An 18763-nucleotide genomic window follows, 5' to 3' on the forward strand; every position below is an offset into this window, starting at 1 on the left:
AACGGTGATTGTTATTATTATATGATCCATGACACACAAAGACAGGAAGGGGCTTGCTGCACATGACCATCCATTGGATATAAGTATCAATAACTTGAGAACAAAATGAGATATCGCTCTTCTCTCGATTTTAAATAAAATTTTGATCTCTTATCTACATTTCATTCACCACAATGTATGAACTAAAATCAACTGTATGCAGAGTTTACGCAATGCATTTTTACCTCTACGAACTCATTAAAATTTTGTTCAATGTTTTACTTAATTTGATGCAATGAATTCAGTTCTTTATCAAGTGAAGATATCAGACTTTAACATGTAGAAAAATGAAATTTTTTCGTCTAACAGTTTTTTAAAAATCAGATGATAAGTATTTCATATCAGCTAGAATGCTGTCTCTCAGCATAGGCACCAACATTCCATGGGCAGCACAGCCATAAAAAAAGTCTCCCTTAGCATAAAATGCAAAGAGCCCACTAGCAACTGCTGAAACGAAACTAGTGTAAACAGTTGTGACATCATGCTCATCAGATGCAGATTGTTGTTATGAAGTATTGCATAGTTTTCATCGTAAAGCCTTTGACACATTTTGCTGTTCACAGACATTTTTGTGTGCACTGTATTTTGTTGTTATAAATGGTACATTTACTTTGCAACTTAAGTTTTTTTTTTTTTTGTTTTTTTCTCTCATTTATGTTTTATTGCTGCAGTAATATTCTGAAATAGCAGGATACAGCAATATAGATGATAATAGCAAGAACACAATAGCGGCTCATGGAACATGCCTACCATGCCCACTTAGTATTGTCAAAAAATTAACATGTGATACTGATTTCATATGTACAACAGCAGATTAATGACTAATTAATGGTCTAGAAGATAAGAAAACTGGGGCAGGGCCAACAAACACACAAATTAAAAAAGCAGGAGTTGTATCTATAGAATACAGAATAAATAAAATAAAAAAAGAAGAAAAAAGACTTCCTTTGCCTTGCCGTGGGGAAAAAATAAGCAGGAAAAATGAAGACTAACAAGAAGAAAATATAGGTGCTGAAGAGGAAGAGAAGCCACTCCTAAATGATATGTCATAATGATGTAATTTTAAAAAATTACATGAAGAAAAATTTTGGGAGCAAGAATGTGTAGTTGAGATCGAGAGTCGCACAGGGAAAGACTAGGATGTTGTGGCAGTTGGGTGAGTGATGGAACACCACTTTATGACAGATTGGAAGGACATTAATTACAGGGTGTATACTCCCCGGGACAACTAGGAAATCTGGGAAAAACCTGGGAATTTTTTCATCTGGGAGAAACCCAGGAAAAACCTGGGAGTTTTACATTGTTTCAGTTAAATTTTTGTTATTTTGACTGGTAAGAACCGACACTCTAACAAAGAATATTGCTGTATCTATATACACTGAAGTGCCAAAGAAGCTGGTATAGGCATGCGTATTCAAACAGAGAGAAATGTAAACAGGCAGAATATAGCACTGCAGTCAGCAATGCCTATTAAGACAACAAGTGTCTGGCGCAGTTGTTAGATCAGTTGTTGCTGCTAGAATGGCAGGTTATCAAGATTTAAGTGAATTTGGACGTGGTGCTATAGTCAGCGCACAAGCGATAGGATGACACCTTGAAGGTAGCAATGAAGTGGGTATTTTCTCGTAAAACTGTTTCACAAGTGTTCCTTGAATATCAGGAATCCGGTAAAACAGTCAAATCTCCGAAATCACTGTGACTGAAAAAACATCCTGCAAGAATGGGACCAATGACAACTGAAGCCAAAAGTGCAACCCTTCTGCAGATTGCTGCAGATTTCAGTGCTGAGTCATCAACAAGTGTCAGCGTGTGAACTATTCAATGAAACATCATCAATATGGGCTTTCTGAGCCAAAGGCCCACTCTTGTACCCTTGATGATTGCATGACACAAAGCTTTACACCTCGCCTGGGTCTGTCAATACCAGCATTGCACTGTTGATGACCGAAACAGGGTGTCTAAGATCCGGGAAAAATCCGGGAATTTATTCATCCGGGAGAAAACCAGGAAAAACCCGGGAATTTTTTTGAATTCCGGGAATTTTTCATTGTTTTTGTTCTCAGTTAAATTTTTGTAATTTTGACTGGTAAGAACCAATCTTCTAACAAAGGATATTACTGTATCCTGCTACTGCAGAATAATACTGCAGCAATAAAACATGAACGAGAGAAAAAACTAAAATAAAACTAAAATTGCAAAGGAAATGCGCCATATACAGCAGCAAAACACAGTGCTCATACAAGCGTCTGCCAACAGCAAAATGTGTCAAAGGCTTTAGGAAGACTATGCAATGCTTCGTAACAACAAATTGCCTCTGATGAGCATAACGTCACAACTGTTAACATTAAATTTGTTTTAGCAGTTACGAGTGGGATCATGTGCAGGTGCAGTTGAGTAGTATCTTCTTCCGCTTCTGGCTACAGAAACGTGGCTGTTGGCTTTGTAAGCAGTCGCAGCAAAAGAAAGAAAAAAAAAAAAAGGCAGCTAGGTGGTACCGGGAAAAATTTTACTGGTGCGCCCAAGCTGCCAAATTGCGCAGCAGCCCAGGGTCTAGGAGTGGGGGGAGGGGGGGGGGGGGCAAATTCATACGAACCTTGTTTCACAAAGCATCCAGCGCACGTTGGTCTATCGATTATTCGTATGGCTTTGAAATGTGTCCCTGTCGGTTTCTGAACATTGTTGAACACATTCTAAGTTGATTTCTGAATGAATCATAAGTTGATTTGTGAATGCGTGCATAGTGTACGTGATCTCTCTGTCAGTGGAATCCTCGTCACATCTAGAAATAAACTTTCCTGCAGACAAAAGTGGGTATACGAACTGAGCAGGGTATAGCCGAACGAAAGCCAACCACTGTCTGATTATGTGGTTGATTGGGTTTACGGATGGTGAGCATTGTTGCGATTACCAGCGAAATCCATAGATTCAGACCACCAGAGTGAGAATAAACGACTAACAGGAATAACAGGTAAGAAAGATTACGTATTATCTTCTCAGTGTATCCAAGAAAATGAAATTTTGACAGAAAATTTTTGGCCAGATCGCTATACTAGCAGGGGCCAGTTGTACAGTCTCCGGCTAGCAGCCTCTCTAAGGTCTGTTCTGGAAGTAGGGCGGAAAACGAGTTGTATGAACACGTAACGATGCCTAACCGGAGAATAATTGCGGGATAACAAAACTGCTGATTCTGGCAGAGTTAGTGAAGTTAACCGGCGAATAAGCTTTGACATTGGCAGGAATAGATACAGAATTAGTGATGACAACATTGTTTGTTAGAACGAGGAAGGAGAAGAAACGGGGACATCACACAAATTATGGAAGAATAAGACTATTCCAAATTTATATAAAAATTTCGCACTACTACTTTTCGATCTCATGCTTGAGAAACTGGAGCATATGAATGAAGTGTGAAACTATTTCCTAACGTCATGCTTTTTGCTTGTGGTAGGCCTATTAGGCATTTGATATTGGTACTTCGTGAATTATATTCCGTCGTGTTATAAAAATGACCATTTCTGCCAAAACAGTCTCGTTTATTTGGCGTGTGTTACAATTGCTGCAGTATTATAAACGCCTATTTAATTTTATCTCACAGACAGTGACATAATATAGGTAATCAGGTCGAGAAACCACACCAGTCTTGGGCCTATTTGTAATTACAGCTTTTTCAGTATTAGACAACGACATTTCGATTTTTCATGTAGCAAAACGTGTGACAAACATTGATGAGGTAACAGATCCTTTCGCAGAAAGGAAAGCACATCATGTAAAGCTGTACCAAGATTAGAGAGAAAAAAATTCTAGGAGCTAAGGATTGAAGAAATGTGTACTGTCTTGCTTGTCTCTTCTCTTTACTGGCTTTATGTATCCTATACTTAATTTTATGTCACACAAAGCAGCAAGTTGTTAAATCGGCCGACTGGAAGCCGGAGAGGCACCACAGGACATTTTAATTTCCTCTGTCCTGAATATAGTTTGACGGCATCCAGTACAAAATATACACGTTTCAATTCCACAGACCGAAATACAGTGACGTGCGATAGAAGAATGCTGTGTGAAGAGGTGTGGCGCTGCACTTTGGCACACTTTAGATCAGGTAACATGTCTTACAATTCCTCGGACATTTATGTTTTATGTATCAGAGTCTTCAGAAAGATGTGCGCTACAAAATGAAAGTATTTTTGAAAATTCGATTGTTTTTAAATTTTTGATGTCCTATCTCAAACGCTCGAGGGAAACCACTGTCTACTATTGCCCCGGATTGGAAATATCGTAGATACGGGTCTGATGCGCAGAGCAGTCTTGAATTACAATAGGGAAGCGGGTAGTCTCCATGTGACCCGTGCTTACATTTAGTGATTTTGTTGTTTCCTCTTTGTCTACTGCACTCACGTCAAATGAAAACAAAATTGATTTCTTTTGCCGGTAGCTATCATGTGAATTAAAATACATTCACACAATTACGGAAGGCAAAAATACGTTATTAGTTTCAGATTTTATTTTATTTCCACCTTTCTGACAGTCAAGCATTAATTGCCATGCAGAACAATGAAGTTATTTTTATCGGTTTCCTGAAGAAATTTTCTTTTATTAATCTTTTCTGCTGAGGCAGTCAATATATTTGAAAGAAAGGGTTTAATTTCAAACTATTGGCTAGTTTAAACTGTTCTGTGCATTTCAAGTGTACATTTTCATCTTCTAGCACGTCTGGCATTATGCCATAACAAGGAAGCAGACATGAGATAACAAAGTACTGGTACCCAAGGAAATTTACATCCCGAAATCACATTGAAAAGCTTAATATCAGGTCGATGCCTACTTCACTGGGAATCTGGGACTCATTTGAAAATCAGCTCTTTGATGACGAGCCACTTAGAAGAATTTATAGCCCAGATCATCACACTTTTATGTCGTTATTAAAAAATGTACTGGCACATTTGTGTAATATATCTTAAAATGTAATACGTGCATAAAAGACCAACATTATATGTGAAAGCTTAGCTTCTCTTGCCGCGTATTGGCCTTAGAGACCAATATTATATGTGAAAGCTTTGTTTTTCTTGTAGCAACGTCATATATATTAATTAAAACCATTAACTTTTCCTGTTCGTGTGATCGCGCTACTTAACAGTGATGTTGCTATTGGCTGACTACACCACGTGTCCGAAGCTCTGAATATCCGCTGTCATCGGCTAGTGAGGTCACGTGACGTGAGCTATGACTGGCTTACAAACATGCATCGCAATCTCGATTTCAATGCTTCGGAAAGTAACATGCGGTGTTTGGTGGAATTCGAATATAAACTTTCATAATACGAAAATATGTAGCGTACATGTTACTGCACATCAAACATCTTTCCAAAAGATGTTTCGTCTTCTAAAGTGGCAGGAAATTCTCCGCCTATATATAAAACCATAACCACTCAAAACATTGATAAGTTATACAGTTCCGAGAGAAAATGTGCTGTCAATTAACGGGGAAAAACTATGTTTCCACCCGGGAGAAAGTGTATTTTTAACCGGGAAATCCGGGAGAAATCTGGGAATTTTTTTCCTTGTCCACGTATACACCCTGCTGGAAACATGTGGCCTGGTAGGAAGAGTCTCTTTTCAAATTGTATCAAGCAGATACATCTAGATACGACTCTGACAAGTGCTACGTACATAGGCATCCTGAATGATCACCTGCATCCATTCATGTCCATAGTGCATTCCGACGGACTTGGTCAATTCCAACAGGACAATGCAACATCTCACACATCCAGAATTGCTACAGAGTGGGTCCAGGAACACTCTTCTGAGTTTAAACACTTCTGCTGGCCACCAAACTCCCCAGAAATGAACATAATTGAGCGTATCTGGGTTGCCTTGCAACGTGCTGTTCAGAAGAGATCGCCACCCCCTCTCAGGGATTTATGGACAGCCCTGCAAGATTCATGGTGTCAGCTCCCTGCAGCACTACTTCAGACATTAGTCGAGTCCACACGTGCTCGCGGGAGTCCTACACGATATTAGGCAGGTGTACCAGTTCTTTTGCCTCTTCAGTGTATATGTTACATTGCTCTTACAGATGGGCTGTCCCGGCTCATTTGAATGTGCAGTTGAGTATCGTACAAGCAGTACCTTCTCCTGATTCTGGCTACTTAAAAGTGTGGCTGTAGGCTATATCGCCACTAGCAACAAGCAGTCATATGGTACCAGAAAAAATTTTCAGGCACTCCATAGCTGACAAGTCCATGCATGGGCAGAGCAATCTGAGTTGTACAGGGGTCTCCATGTGATCCGTGTTAAAATTTAGTGATTTTGCTGTTTCCTCTTCATTTACAGCTCTCATGTCAAATGAACACAAAATTAATTTCTGTGGCTGGGAGCTAACAAGTGAATTAAAATACATTCATATAATTACAGAAGGCTAAAATATGTTATTAGTTTCAGTTTTGTTATTTCTCCGTTTTGGGCAGTGAACCGTTCATCACTGTGCAGAACAATGATGTTATTTTTGTAGGCCTGCTAAAGAAATTTGGCTTTTATTATTACCTTTTCCACAGAGGCAGTCATTTTTTTTAATTTTTTTTTTTTTAAACGAATTGTTTCATTCCACACTATTGGCTAGTTCCAACAGTTTGCTGAATTTCAAGTGCATATTTTCATCTTCTGGCACATAACGGCATTATGTTATAATAAAGAACACATCATGAGATAATACAGTAGCGGTATTCCAAGAAAATTTGCATCACAAAAACCACACATAAAGGCTTAATATCAGGTTGGGACCTACTTCATTGCGAATCTGGACATACGAGTGTGCGCTTTAATCCGAATTATGCATTTTAGTATGGTTGACAAAATTCTGATGCTCTTGGAGTATCCTCTGAAATCCTGTTTCTTTTATGATGTAACGTAAGATCTCTTAATGCTCTATACATGCGAACATACGGGCTTCCTATGTCATCGTAGCTACACGCGCACAGGTACGTCTGGTTTCCGGCACTCTCTGGCTACTTCTGAAATGAACCTATTTCTAATGGGTAGCAGAAAAATATTGCGAATGGTGATTTGAAAAGTGTTACTTTGAAAGTAAATTTCCTTTTATGTAAGATAAATTATGTTTCGTGTGAGAATGTGCAATAAATTTCTTAAATCACAGAGCATTTTACTCTCATTTAAAACTTAACACTTTGGGGACCAGCCACTAAAAAGAATTTCGAGCGTACTGGGACATTTGTATGATGTATCTTTAAGTGTAACACGCGCAAAAAATGCCAATATTATAAGTGAAAGCTTAACTTTTCTTGTAGCTACACCATGCATATTAATTTAAACCATTAACTTTTCCTATTTATGTGTTTGCCCTACTTAACAGTGATGTTGCTATGGGCTGACTACATCACGTGCCATATGCTCTGAATAACTGCTGTCGTCAGCTGGCAAGATCACGTGACATGAGCAATGATTGGCTTACAAATTCGAATCGCAATCTCGATTTCAATGTTTTTGAAACTAGAGAAACAACTGTATTTCTTAACTGGAAAATTCTGGGAATTTTTTTCCTTGTCCTCATATACACCCTGTAAGTAGGTTCCTCATTTCAGGGCATGATAATTAATGATAAGTAATCAAAGCCCTGATGATGAATGTGTTTCAACTGTTCCAGTCTGGGTGATTAATGGGGCCATTGTTTGTAGCTGGTTCTTGAGAGTGGTGGGAGGATTGGGAGTGCCTGGAGAAATGGCATGGGAGTATGGGGGAAATGACACAGAAATCTTGTTTGCAGATTAGGTCCATGGGTAGCGCATATCTGTGAATGTCTTCATGAGCTCCTCAGCATACTGGGCAAAGGAGTTCATGTCGCTGTAGTTTCAATGTCCCTGGGTGGCTAGGCTCTATGTGAGGGATTTTTTGGTGTGGGAGGGTTGACAGCTGTTGAAAAGCAGGTAGCCATCAGAGAGGAGGTAGTCAATGTCCAGGAAGATGGCACACTGGATTGAGGAGGAATAGGTGAAGTGGATGGGAGAGAAGGTGTTGAGATTGTGAAGAAATGAAGACAGGGTGTCTTGGTCCTTAGTCCTAATCATTAAGATATGATCAGTGAACCTGAACCATATTAAGGGTTTGGTGTTTTGGAAGGCTAGAAAGGCCTCCTCTAGATGGCATAGGGTGGTGCTATGTAGATGCCCCTTGCTGTGCTGTTGATTGGTTTGTGTATCTTTGCTTTAAAGGTGAAGTAGCTGCGAGTTAGGATAAAGTTAGTAAGTATAAAGCAGTAAGAGATCTTACATTACGTCATAAAAGAAACAAGAATGAGGTAGTGGGTTTGGAAAGGTTGGGAAGGGTAGTGTTCAATTGTGGTAGACCATGGGCAACTTTCCTCATTGGTGTGTAGGGTAAGTGACTTCAACAGTGACGAGTAGGAATTTTTAATATAAATGAGTTTCTCAGTTTCAAAAAGCATTCTGCCACAAGAACAAAATTTCAGGATGAAAAGGGGATCCCAGAGAAATTGTAATAGGTAGACTACTTTGGTACATAAAAGGTAAGCCCAGTTCCTTCATTATACTTGAAATGTACAGTAATTGCTAAGGCCATAGTATTGTCTCCCTGTGATCAGCCATGTAATGCTACAATTGGCTAAAGGAGAGGTTTAGGAAAGTTAGTGTGATGTATGAGGTGAAATAGTGGGTTTGGAGTTTTAAAGTAAGGGACAGCGTATCTGTGGTGACAAGAACTCTCTTTCCCAGTATGCTGAGGGTCTCACCAAGACCTTCACAGATAGGCACAATCCTCCACATCTAGTCTGCAAACAGACCTCCCGTGCCATTCCCACACACCCTCAATCCTTCCATCGTTATCAAGAACCAGCAACAAAGATTTCCCCCTTTCGTCACCCGATATCAGCCCATACTGGAACAATTGAACCGCATTCTTTATCAGAACAATTGAACCACATTCTTTATCAGGGCATTGATTATCTGTCATCAATCATCATGCCCTGAAATGAGGTACATCCTACCCAGTGTCCTTCACAGCCCTCCTAAAGGGGTGTTCTGTCACCTAAACAAAGCTTGACAACATCCTAAGTCCATTCCTGTGCCACTCCCAATCCCCATCTCTTGCCACAGGGATCATATCCATGTGAAATGCCCAGGTGCGAGGCCTACCTAATCCACCCAACCACCACTTCCTATTCCAGTCCTGTCACAGGTTTATCCTATCCCATCAGAGGCAAGGCCACTTGTGAAAGTAGCCATTTCTTATACCAGCTCTGCTCCAGTCTTTGCACAGCTTTTTATATTGGTATGACTACCAACCAGTTGCCCACCAGGATGATTGCCACTGCCAAACTGTGGCCAAAAGCAAAGTAGGCCATCCTGTGGCACAACTTGCAGCTGAACATAACATGTTTCATTTCAATGGGTGCTTCACTACTTGAGTCATCTGGATCATCCCTTCCACTGCCTACCTTTCTGAACTGTACAGATGGGAGTTATCCTTACAGCATGTTCTCTACTCTCAAAATTATCCTGGCCTCAACCTTCTATCCCCACATCCTCCATTCAATGGTTTCCACCCACTCTTTCCTATCATCTCCTCCCTATTTTCGTCCCCTAACCCTCTTTCTGTGACACCCTATGTCAATGCATCAGAACTTCTTTCACCTACTCTGCTCCTTTCTTTTTTCTGCTCCCCATTCCCGCGCCCCACCCCCCTCCTTCCCTGCCCCACAGCCTCCCAACACTGCATCTATTGAAAGTGTAGTCCCTGCATACTCTGCCAGACAGTGCTCTTCTCTTCCCCCACCTATAGCCTGCCATCCCTTCCCCTCCCCCGCCCCCTCTGGTGTGCTGCTTCCATTCTATATGACAGTTGCATTCCAGTCTGAGATGCCAGACATCTGTGCGATACGTGTGCTTGTGTGTGTGTGTGTGTGTGTGTGTGTGTGTGTGTGAGAGAGAGAGAGAGAGAGAGAGAGAGAGAGAGAGAGAGAGAGAGAGAGAGAGAGATTCCTTTTCTGAAGAAGGTTGTGCTAAAAGCTAGTGTGTGTCTTCTCGTTGTGCCTGTTTACAACTCCATTCGGCATCTTTACCGTGAGTAGCGATCTATCTTTCCCTTATATTATCACCTCCAAACTGAGATCGTATAGTTAAATGCTTTTCTATTTCAGCCAAGTTTGGAAACAAAATGGTTTCACACAACTGTGAGCCAAATGTACCAGAAGCAATAGTACCACCGCAAAGATCAAACAGCCCAACTGAGATGGCATGTAGTACACCATCTCCTGTTGTCTCCCAGATGAAAACCAATGAAGAGGAAGAAAACTCAAGAAAACGCCGTCGATCCTCTTGTGAGAGGACTAGTTCCTTAAGTTCACCTCTATTGCAACCTCCTCCCACAAAGGTGGGTGTGGCATGCTTTAGGTTCCTATTCTAGGTAATAACCTTACAGTAGAAATGATGTTCCAGTTGCTGTTCAGCAAAAGAATAATTATCAGGCAATCAAAATAGTTTTTTAAAGCTTAGAATATCCTCAAACTCATAAATTTATGCTCAAAGTGCCTAAAATATATTTAAACATGGATAGTCAAGCATGAAAAAGAATTATTTTAGGTTGTCTATGGTAAATAGTACTACATAATGAAATGCACCTAATTTCATGTTATAGAACCTGGGATGAAAAAATGGAAATTATTTAAGTAAAAAATTAAATAAAATAAAAAAGCACTCCTCTTTTGACATCAGATTGTTTTTGGTTTTCCATCTTACTCATTAAATGACAAAGAAATTTTGTACTGAGATCATTGTCAATGGTGAGTGTATCATTTTTATAAACATATCCAGCAACAGTTTCTCATTCACCTTTGCTTAGGTGTCTTCATAAATAACACCATGACAACATTTACATAACTTTCAGTCCCATTACATATCAGAGCACTTTAACAAGAATACATAACCAAACTTTAGAACTCAGGATTTAAAACAGCATCACTAAACCTCTGAAAAAAACTCACATCCCTGTTCATCATTTGCACTGTCCATTAAGTTACAAAAGATGGGAGTCAATCATAAGTTAGCATATTCCAGAACTTACTTGTGCAGCAGAGATATTTTCTGAACTCCCTGTTTATTTTCTGCTCTCTGCCAATGCATCCACCCTTCTTTCCCCACTCCTTTCCTTTTTTTGTTCTTTTTTCCCCATCTCCCTGTCCCACAACCTCTCAATGCTGTGCCTGTTGGCAGTCTAGTCCCTACACACTCCACCAGACAGTGTTTGTCTCTCTTCGCTCCCATAAACTACTATCCCTTCTCCTTCTGCTTCCCCACTCCTTCCAGATTGTTGCTTGCATCCCATGTGATGTTGCATTCTGGCTCGAGATGCTGGAGTTGGCAGTTTGTGTGCATGAGGGGTGTGTGTGTGTGTATTTTTTACTGACAAAGGCTGTAGCTGACAGCTGTATGTGAGTGTCTTTTAGTTGTGCCCGTCTGCAACTTGACGTGTCTTCTTTACAGTAAGTAAAGATACTGTTGATATTTATTCATTCAGCCACAGACAATGGAAACTGTATGGATGTTGTCAACACATAAAGACATAAAATACAGTCACAGAGATACGCAGATGTACACAATTACACACATAAATATATAAACACATTACTTGCCCTACTGAGTTATCCATTTGGACATTGTATTTCACTGTTCTATTGAAAATGTTGTAAAATGCCTCTTAATTGCAGTAGTTAATCATAAGCATAATTGTCAACAAAATTTACACATGATTTTAGATAATCCGTTACAGTATTATGAAAATGCTTTTCTAACAGATAATTTTTAGAGTATTCCTGAAGGCATGTCTTTGATCTCTTGTGATAGTTTATTGTATAATTTAATTCAGTTATCTTTTGGGTTATCATTTTTTTAAATTGAGATATAAGTGGTGGCCAGATTTGGTTGCATGTTTGCAGTGGGTACTCACATGGAACAGTCAACATTCCCATAGATTTAGCCAGCCGGAGTGGCCGAGCGGTTTTAGGTGCTACAGTTTGGAACCGCCCGACCGCTACGGTCACAGGTTCAAATCCTGCCTTGGGCATGGATGTGTGTGATGTCCTTAGGTTAGTTAGGTTTAAGTAGTTCTTCGTTCTAGGGGACTGATGACCTCAGAAGTTAAGTCCCATAGTGCTCAGAGCCCATAGATTTAATCAACACAGTGCAGTGAGTTCTCTTGCTGCTTTTTGTCTAATTCGTACAGTCCTTTTTAGTAGCTTAAAGATTGTTTGTATGTTCTCCTCAGTTGTTCCCCAGAACAATATCCCATAACTTATCACAGACTGAACGTATGCAAAATATGTTGTTCTGGTGAATCAGCTACTACACACAGAATTTATTATTCTAAGTGCAAAGCATGCTTGAAACTATTCGTTTCTGGAGGGTAGTAACATGTTCAGTCCATTTTAGTTGTGCGTCAGCATGCATCCCTAAAAATTTTGTTTGTGATACACATTCTACAAGTTCATTTTTCACTTTTCTGCTTATTTGGAAACTAATTCTGTTTCTTACAGTTAATTTTGTACAGACTGTATTTCATCAAATTTGTGTTGTAGCTTGGTAGTTTGTTTCTTAAATGTTGATTTGCAAAGTTTGCAATTTTTTGGGATCATTTTTTGTGGTACCATTGTACTGTAATTGTATGTTTACCTGTTTGTTGGATGACCAGGTATTCTACACTCCAACCAAAATATTTTTGCTGGTGTTATTTATCAATAGTGATGTATATTTATGTAATAGTTTCCTTTGTCTTTTATTTATTCTGCAATAATTGTAAATGCGAAAAAATAACATTTACTTGCACACTGTAAGAACCAAAGACTGTACAAAAAACACTTTTCCTTCTTGAGTGCCTAATAGGGATTTCCAGTGTCAAAATATAGCTATAAATTTGTAGGAACGGCTAATAAGATATAGTTTTAATTTACTTTTCAATACACAGAGATTGCTTGTATTATGAATGTAGTTAGCTTATTAATGGCCATTGCACCAGTGTATAACCCCACTTCAACATTAAACAAAATTGGGAAGTCTACATGAAATTTATTTTTATATCATGTATTGTGGTTGTGTAAACCAAGCTTAATCTGAATTTGATTTTTACAAAATAAATATTTTACTTGCGTTGCATTACCCTAGATGGTAATTTCAGAGAGAAAAGAAGGTTTTGAAGTATGAAAAATAAGCTAATTTTATTTCCTACAGGTAAAATCGGGGAGTGCAAAAAATGCTGAATTGAAATTTTTATCAGCTTATCCAAGCATGTGCCCTGGACTTAACCAAATTTTCAGTGTCTAATTTTTTTCTCCTTTAAGCCAAACACTTAAATACAAAGGTTCACCCATGACAAGAATAGTACCACTGGAAAGGAAAGAAGGTGGAAAGAGCATTGGTTAATTTACCCAAAATGAGAATCTTTTACACACACACACACACACACATATATATATATATATATATATATATATATATATATATATATATATATATATATATATAAAACAAAGATGATGTGACTTACCAAATGAAAGTGCTGGCAGGTCGACAGACACACAAACATACACACAAAATTCAAGCTTTCGCAACAAACTGTTGCCTCATCAGGAAAGAGGGAAGGAGAGGGAAAGACAAAAGGATGTGGGTTTTAAGGGAGACTTTGGCCCAAACTCTTTGTCTTTAAATATGTCTGCTTGTGTCTAAATATGTGTGGATGGATATGTGTGTGTGTGTGTGTGTGTGTGTGTGTGTGTGTGTGTGTGTGTGTGTGTGTGTGTGCGCGCGCGAGTGTATACCCGTCCTTTTTTCCCTCTAAGGTAAGTCTTTCTGCTCCCGGGATTGGAATGACTCCTTACCCTCTCCCTTAAAACGCACTTCCTTTCGTCTTTCCCTCTCCTTTCCTCTTTCGTGATGAGGCAACAGTTTGTTGTGAAAGCTTGAATTTTGTGTGTATGTTTGTGTTTGTTTGTGTGTCTATCAACGTGCCAGCGCTTTCGTTTGGTAAGTCACATCATCTTTGTTTCTAGATATATTTTTCCCATGTGGAATGTTTCCCTCTATTAATTCATATATATATATATATATATGAAAAACCAAACCAAATCAGATCAGTACGACATATAGGAAGGAAACTGAATGGTATTGACAGTGAGAGTCAGGCCATGAAGTGTGCTTGAATAGCCTCATGGTATGGTGGCTGCTTGTGAATATTATGTACTCTAGGTTCGAGTCCTGGTCTAGCACAAATTCTAAATTGCAGCTTCAGGTACACATCAACACACTTACTGTTATAGGCAAGTGTTCTCGTGAGAGTCCATGATTCGTATGTGTATCAAAATGTTAGTGGCTTAATCTTAATTGACTTGGCCTTCTCCTGCTAATAATATTTCTTAAGTTTCTGTGAGGTTTACATTACATTGCCTTTATGTGTGCATTATTGATGTACATTTCTTAATACACATTGTCCTATTAATATTGTTTATGTTATGATATAGGTTTCTGCAGTCGCACAGTCGCCATCATCAGCACTTCCTCAGCCAAAGCTGCCAGTGGACGCGTGCACACGACAAAACCATCATACACAAGAGCAATCACTGCCACAGAAACTGCAACAACCAATTTTATTACTGCAGTCTCCCACCCACCAACAGTTACCAAAAGTGCAACTGCAGCAATCACTGCCATGTGTGACGCAGCAGCAGCAGCAGCAGCAGCAACAACACCAGCAGCAGCAGCAGTCACAGTCACTACTGCATTTGCAGTCACAACAACCTCCACCTCCAGCCTCGCCAATACTACAGCGGCAGCAGCAGCAGCAGCAGCCGCAGCCACAGGAACTAAAACAACCAACACAGGAGCAGAAGCAACAATCTCAGCAGCAAAACCACCACCACCACCACCACCACCACCACCACCACCACCACCAGCAGCAGCAGCAGCAGCTGCAACAACAACAACAACAACAACAACAAAAAGAACATCAGCTGCATTCACAACAGCTGCCATCACAACCACAACCATTGCAGCAGCAGCAGCAACAACAACGTAGCCAAAAAGTGCAGCAGATGTCACAGACATCATGCATTCCCAAGACTGAATCGTACCCAGCTAGTATACCTCCTGTCAAAATCACGTTAACTGCAGCATCCAGCCGGGCACCTGTGACGACAGTAACAACTTCTGCAGTTTCTGCTCCTCCTTCAACTCAAAAGGTTCGCACAATCTTTACTTCTTACATTTCAGATGATTTTGTTTTAAAACTTTAGAATTTGATATTTGTATGAATTCAAGTTGAAGCTTTGGTAGTATATTATTCGTTAATTATTTATTTAAATTTACGGTATGTTGAGACCAAACATTTGTTATTCCCAACCTATAAACAGTACCCTGGTGCACAACAAATATAGTCAGAAATAATTTATACTTATGCTTTTCCAGTTATAACGTTCTTTCCCAGAAAACGTGACCTGTAAAAGGAGAAAATGCAGAGAAAATACAAGTCTTAGTAACTTATAATGTTTATCTTTATATATGCTGCTCTAAGAGCAAGTTGCAGATTAACATCTCATTGAAAATAAAATAATATATGTCAAAAATTGTTGCAATGGATTCATCACAAAGTGTATTTTTTTTCTTCAGTTAATGATTCATTTGATACATAAACAGCTATAATGTTAGCTATCACTTCTGAAAACATTTACTGAATGTAAAAAAAAAGACAGCAGAGGGTGGGGGTGGACCACAGCTCATGTTGTGTCAAGACTGTCAGATCATATAAGTGAGTGGTATTTTGATTTTACCCCAGTTTGGCTTGCATTATTGTGGTTTACAGGCAGTTGCCTGCACTCATATTGGGACTGGTGGGCTGGATAAGCTTTCCTGCATCAGGAAAATAAGAACATGAAAAACCATGTTTACATATCCAGATATATCTCAACATTCATACATTGAACTGTACATTTAATCAGATGACACACACACACACACACACACACACACACACACACAGTGATATCTGTACAAAGAAAAGGTCAAATTGTAGTCATAATCAGCATTGTATTATGATGTACAGCATGTTCTCTTTAATGCTAAAGAAAACCTCAGTTTCTGCATACATTGTAGCTGGAAGAATAGTACAGTCGAAAAGTTCTTTCATCTTCCCCTTTTTTGGGCTAATATCACTGTAGCCATGTGCACGCTGAAACTGTCCAAGTGACAAAAGTGAACTTAGTCATATTTTCAATAAGTGGGAGGAGTAACCACTGTTCCTAGGTTTTACCAACAAAGTAATTACTGGCCAGCAGAACTAACAGTTGCCTGGTGCCAAATTCTATGATTATAAATTGTTACAGCTCATGCTAGACGGTAAAGCATGTCATGCTTTGAAGTAATAAAGTTTGGGAGTTTACCCTGCAGTTTAGATATCTGTGTCTACTTTATCAACATTTCTCCTTTCTTTCTAGGGTGTTAACTTTTCTGTCTCATCTACAAAATTTCTGTGCTGTATTACAAATCTTTGTATAATTTTGATATCAGTATCAAGCACACCTACTCCTACATGATCAATCCATTCCTTTACATTGGTACTAACACGCTTTTGTTCAAGATCTTTAAATCTGACCTCATCCAACAGTTTTGTATCTTGTTGGGAATATCTTTGCAAACTGTCGGAACTTCGTTAAGGTTTTTTGCTAATTTATCGTGCACAGTTTGCAGATCATCTTTATTCCCAGTTAGCTCATCTAATGTAGCTGCAGTTTTGTTTTGTTTCTCTAACATTTGCGAAAATTTCTGCTTGAATTTTTGATCAATATTCGTAAATTTTTGATTAAGATTTGTAAATTTTTGATTGAATTTTGATCAACATTTGTAAATTTTTGTGAAATGTTTCTAACATATCCTTCAGAAAATGCATCACCCCATTCATGCTATTTGTATCAGCTGAGGCAATGTTGTCTAATATTATGTTGCTGCTTGGCTCATAAACATTCCCTATTTGCACAACTCCAGACTGTCTGAAATTTCGTGTCATCCTGCAATATCCCTTTCATAACTGTTGTGGGAAAAAATGCTTTCAGGTGTGGTAATTCATCCACTGTCTGCATTGGAATATTACCTAGCAAAATTCTCTCATTTATGTTCTCTGTCAAACTCATATCATGACTGCCATTAATGGTGTCATTATTCTGATGATGTGCTGTGTTTACTGTTTGCATCGGCACATCGATATTTACTGTTAGTTTATGTTCTCTTGGGCCAACAGCATAGTACATGTCAGTATAAGACAAAATGAAAATTAATGCTCCAAAACTAGCTGCAATAAGGCAAAAGATTTTTAAAATTTTACACCATTTTATTTCCATTGTCAAGCGACATCTAGTTGGAAGTAACAAGCCTATAGCATCTGTAGTAAATTTTTTCTGTCATGTCTTGGTAATTGTAATACTTTTTGTAGTTATGAAATGTAAAAATATATGTTTTTGTCAGATACTTTGACAGTTCTTTACTGTCAAAATATCTGACAGAAACTGAAATTTTTGTGTTTCATAACTACAAAAAGTATTATACTTACCAAGACATGACGGGAAAAATTTACTGTAGATGCAATATGGTCATCACTTTCAACCAGACGTCACTTGATTATGGCAATAAGCTCAAACAGACTTGTCGTGTAAAATAAATATTATTTTATTGCAGCTAGTTTTGGAGCATTCATTTTCATCTACTATTAGGTTGGTGCATAAGCTCATAGTATTTTTGTTTCGCATTTTGCTGTTCCAGTTGCAGAATAGATTTAATTATTTTTTTGCTTGTAGTTCACTATAGCTATTCGAGTTTACGTTGTGTCATTTTGTCATTTGGAGATAGTGAGTAGAGCTGTGGATGCTAGAAAGTGGAGTAGTGCCAAGTGGAGAAATCGGAACATTTGCAGCACATTCTTCTTTTTTGAGTTCAATAGAGGGGTGACAGCAGTGGGTGCAGCCAGAAACATTTCAGCTGTGCATGAGAACAATGCCATTGGACAGAGCATGGCGAGAAAATAGTTTCTCATTTTAAGAAGAATCATTTTGCATTTGTGACTCTCCACGTTCAGTAAGACTTTCAGGCTTTGATGAAGATCATTTAAACACATTAATTCACAATGATCAACATCATTGTACTTGAGAACTAGAACATGTGGTGAACTGTGATATCTCCATCATCATACAACATTTTCAAGCAATCAAGAAGGTTCAAAAATTGGGTGTATGGGTACTGCATGCTCTAAGACAAATTCACAAAAATCAGTGGATGCCTAGATGTGCATCTCTCCTTGCCCGTCATCAGTTGGCTCATGAACAATGCCTACCATTCCTATTCTGCATCGTTATTGGCGATGAGAAATGGTGTCTTTATGCTAACATAAGGAAAAGAAAGGAATGGTTGAGCTCAAACAAAGCAGCAACTCCCTGTACAATGTCCTATGCCCATTCACAAGAGATTATGTTATGCGCCTGTTCGAACAGCAACAATGTGGTGTACTACAAATTGCTTCCCCAAGTTGTTACCATCACTGCTGACATTTATTGTCAACGACTAAGATGTCTTGCAGATGCAATCCAAGAACAATGACCAGGAAGACTGTATGAAGTGATGCTAGTCCATGATAACACCTGTCTACATTCTGCTAGACTGACAAAGAACAATATA

The 18763-nt window shown here is 38.8% G+C and overlaps 1 protein-coding gene across 3 annotated transcripts in view; it reads left to right on the forward strand.

Moving 5' to 3' along the window:
- The window catches only part of LOC126457099 (BRCA2-interacting transcriptional repressor EMSY-like), a 320327-nt gene that overhangs the window by 86884 nt on the left and 214680 nt on the right, over nt 1-18763 (forward strand). For all 3 annotated transcript variants that reach the window (XM_050093126.1, XM_050093127.1, XM_050093128.1), the window contains exons 5-6: nt 10201-10433; nt 14569-15285. In XM_050093126.1, the coding sequence (XP_049949083.1) occupies nt 10201-10433; nt 14569-15285 (950 nt within the window). The remainder of the gene's footprint in view (nt 1-10200; nt 10434-14568; nt 15286-18763) is intronic.

Source organism: Schistocerca serialis, chromosome 2 (genome assembly GCF_023864345.2).
Source record: "Schistocerca serialis cubense isolate TAMUIC-IGC-003099 chromosome 2, iqSchSeri2.2, whole genome shotgun sequence".
Classification (NCBI taxonomy): domain Eukaryota; kingdom Metazoa; phylum Arthropoda; class Insecta; order Orthoptera; family Acrididae; genus Schistocerca; species Schistocerca serialis.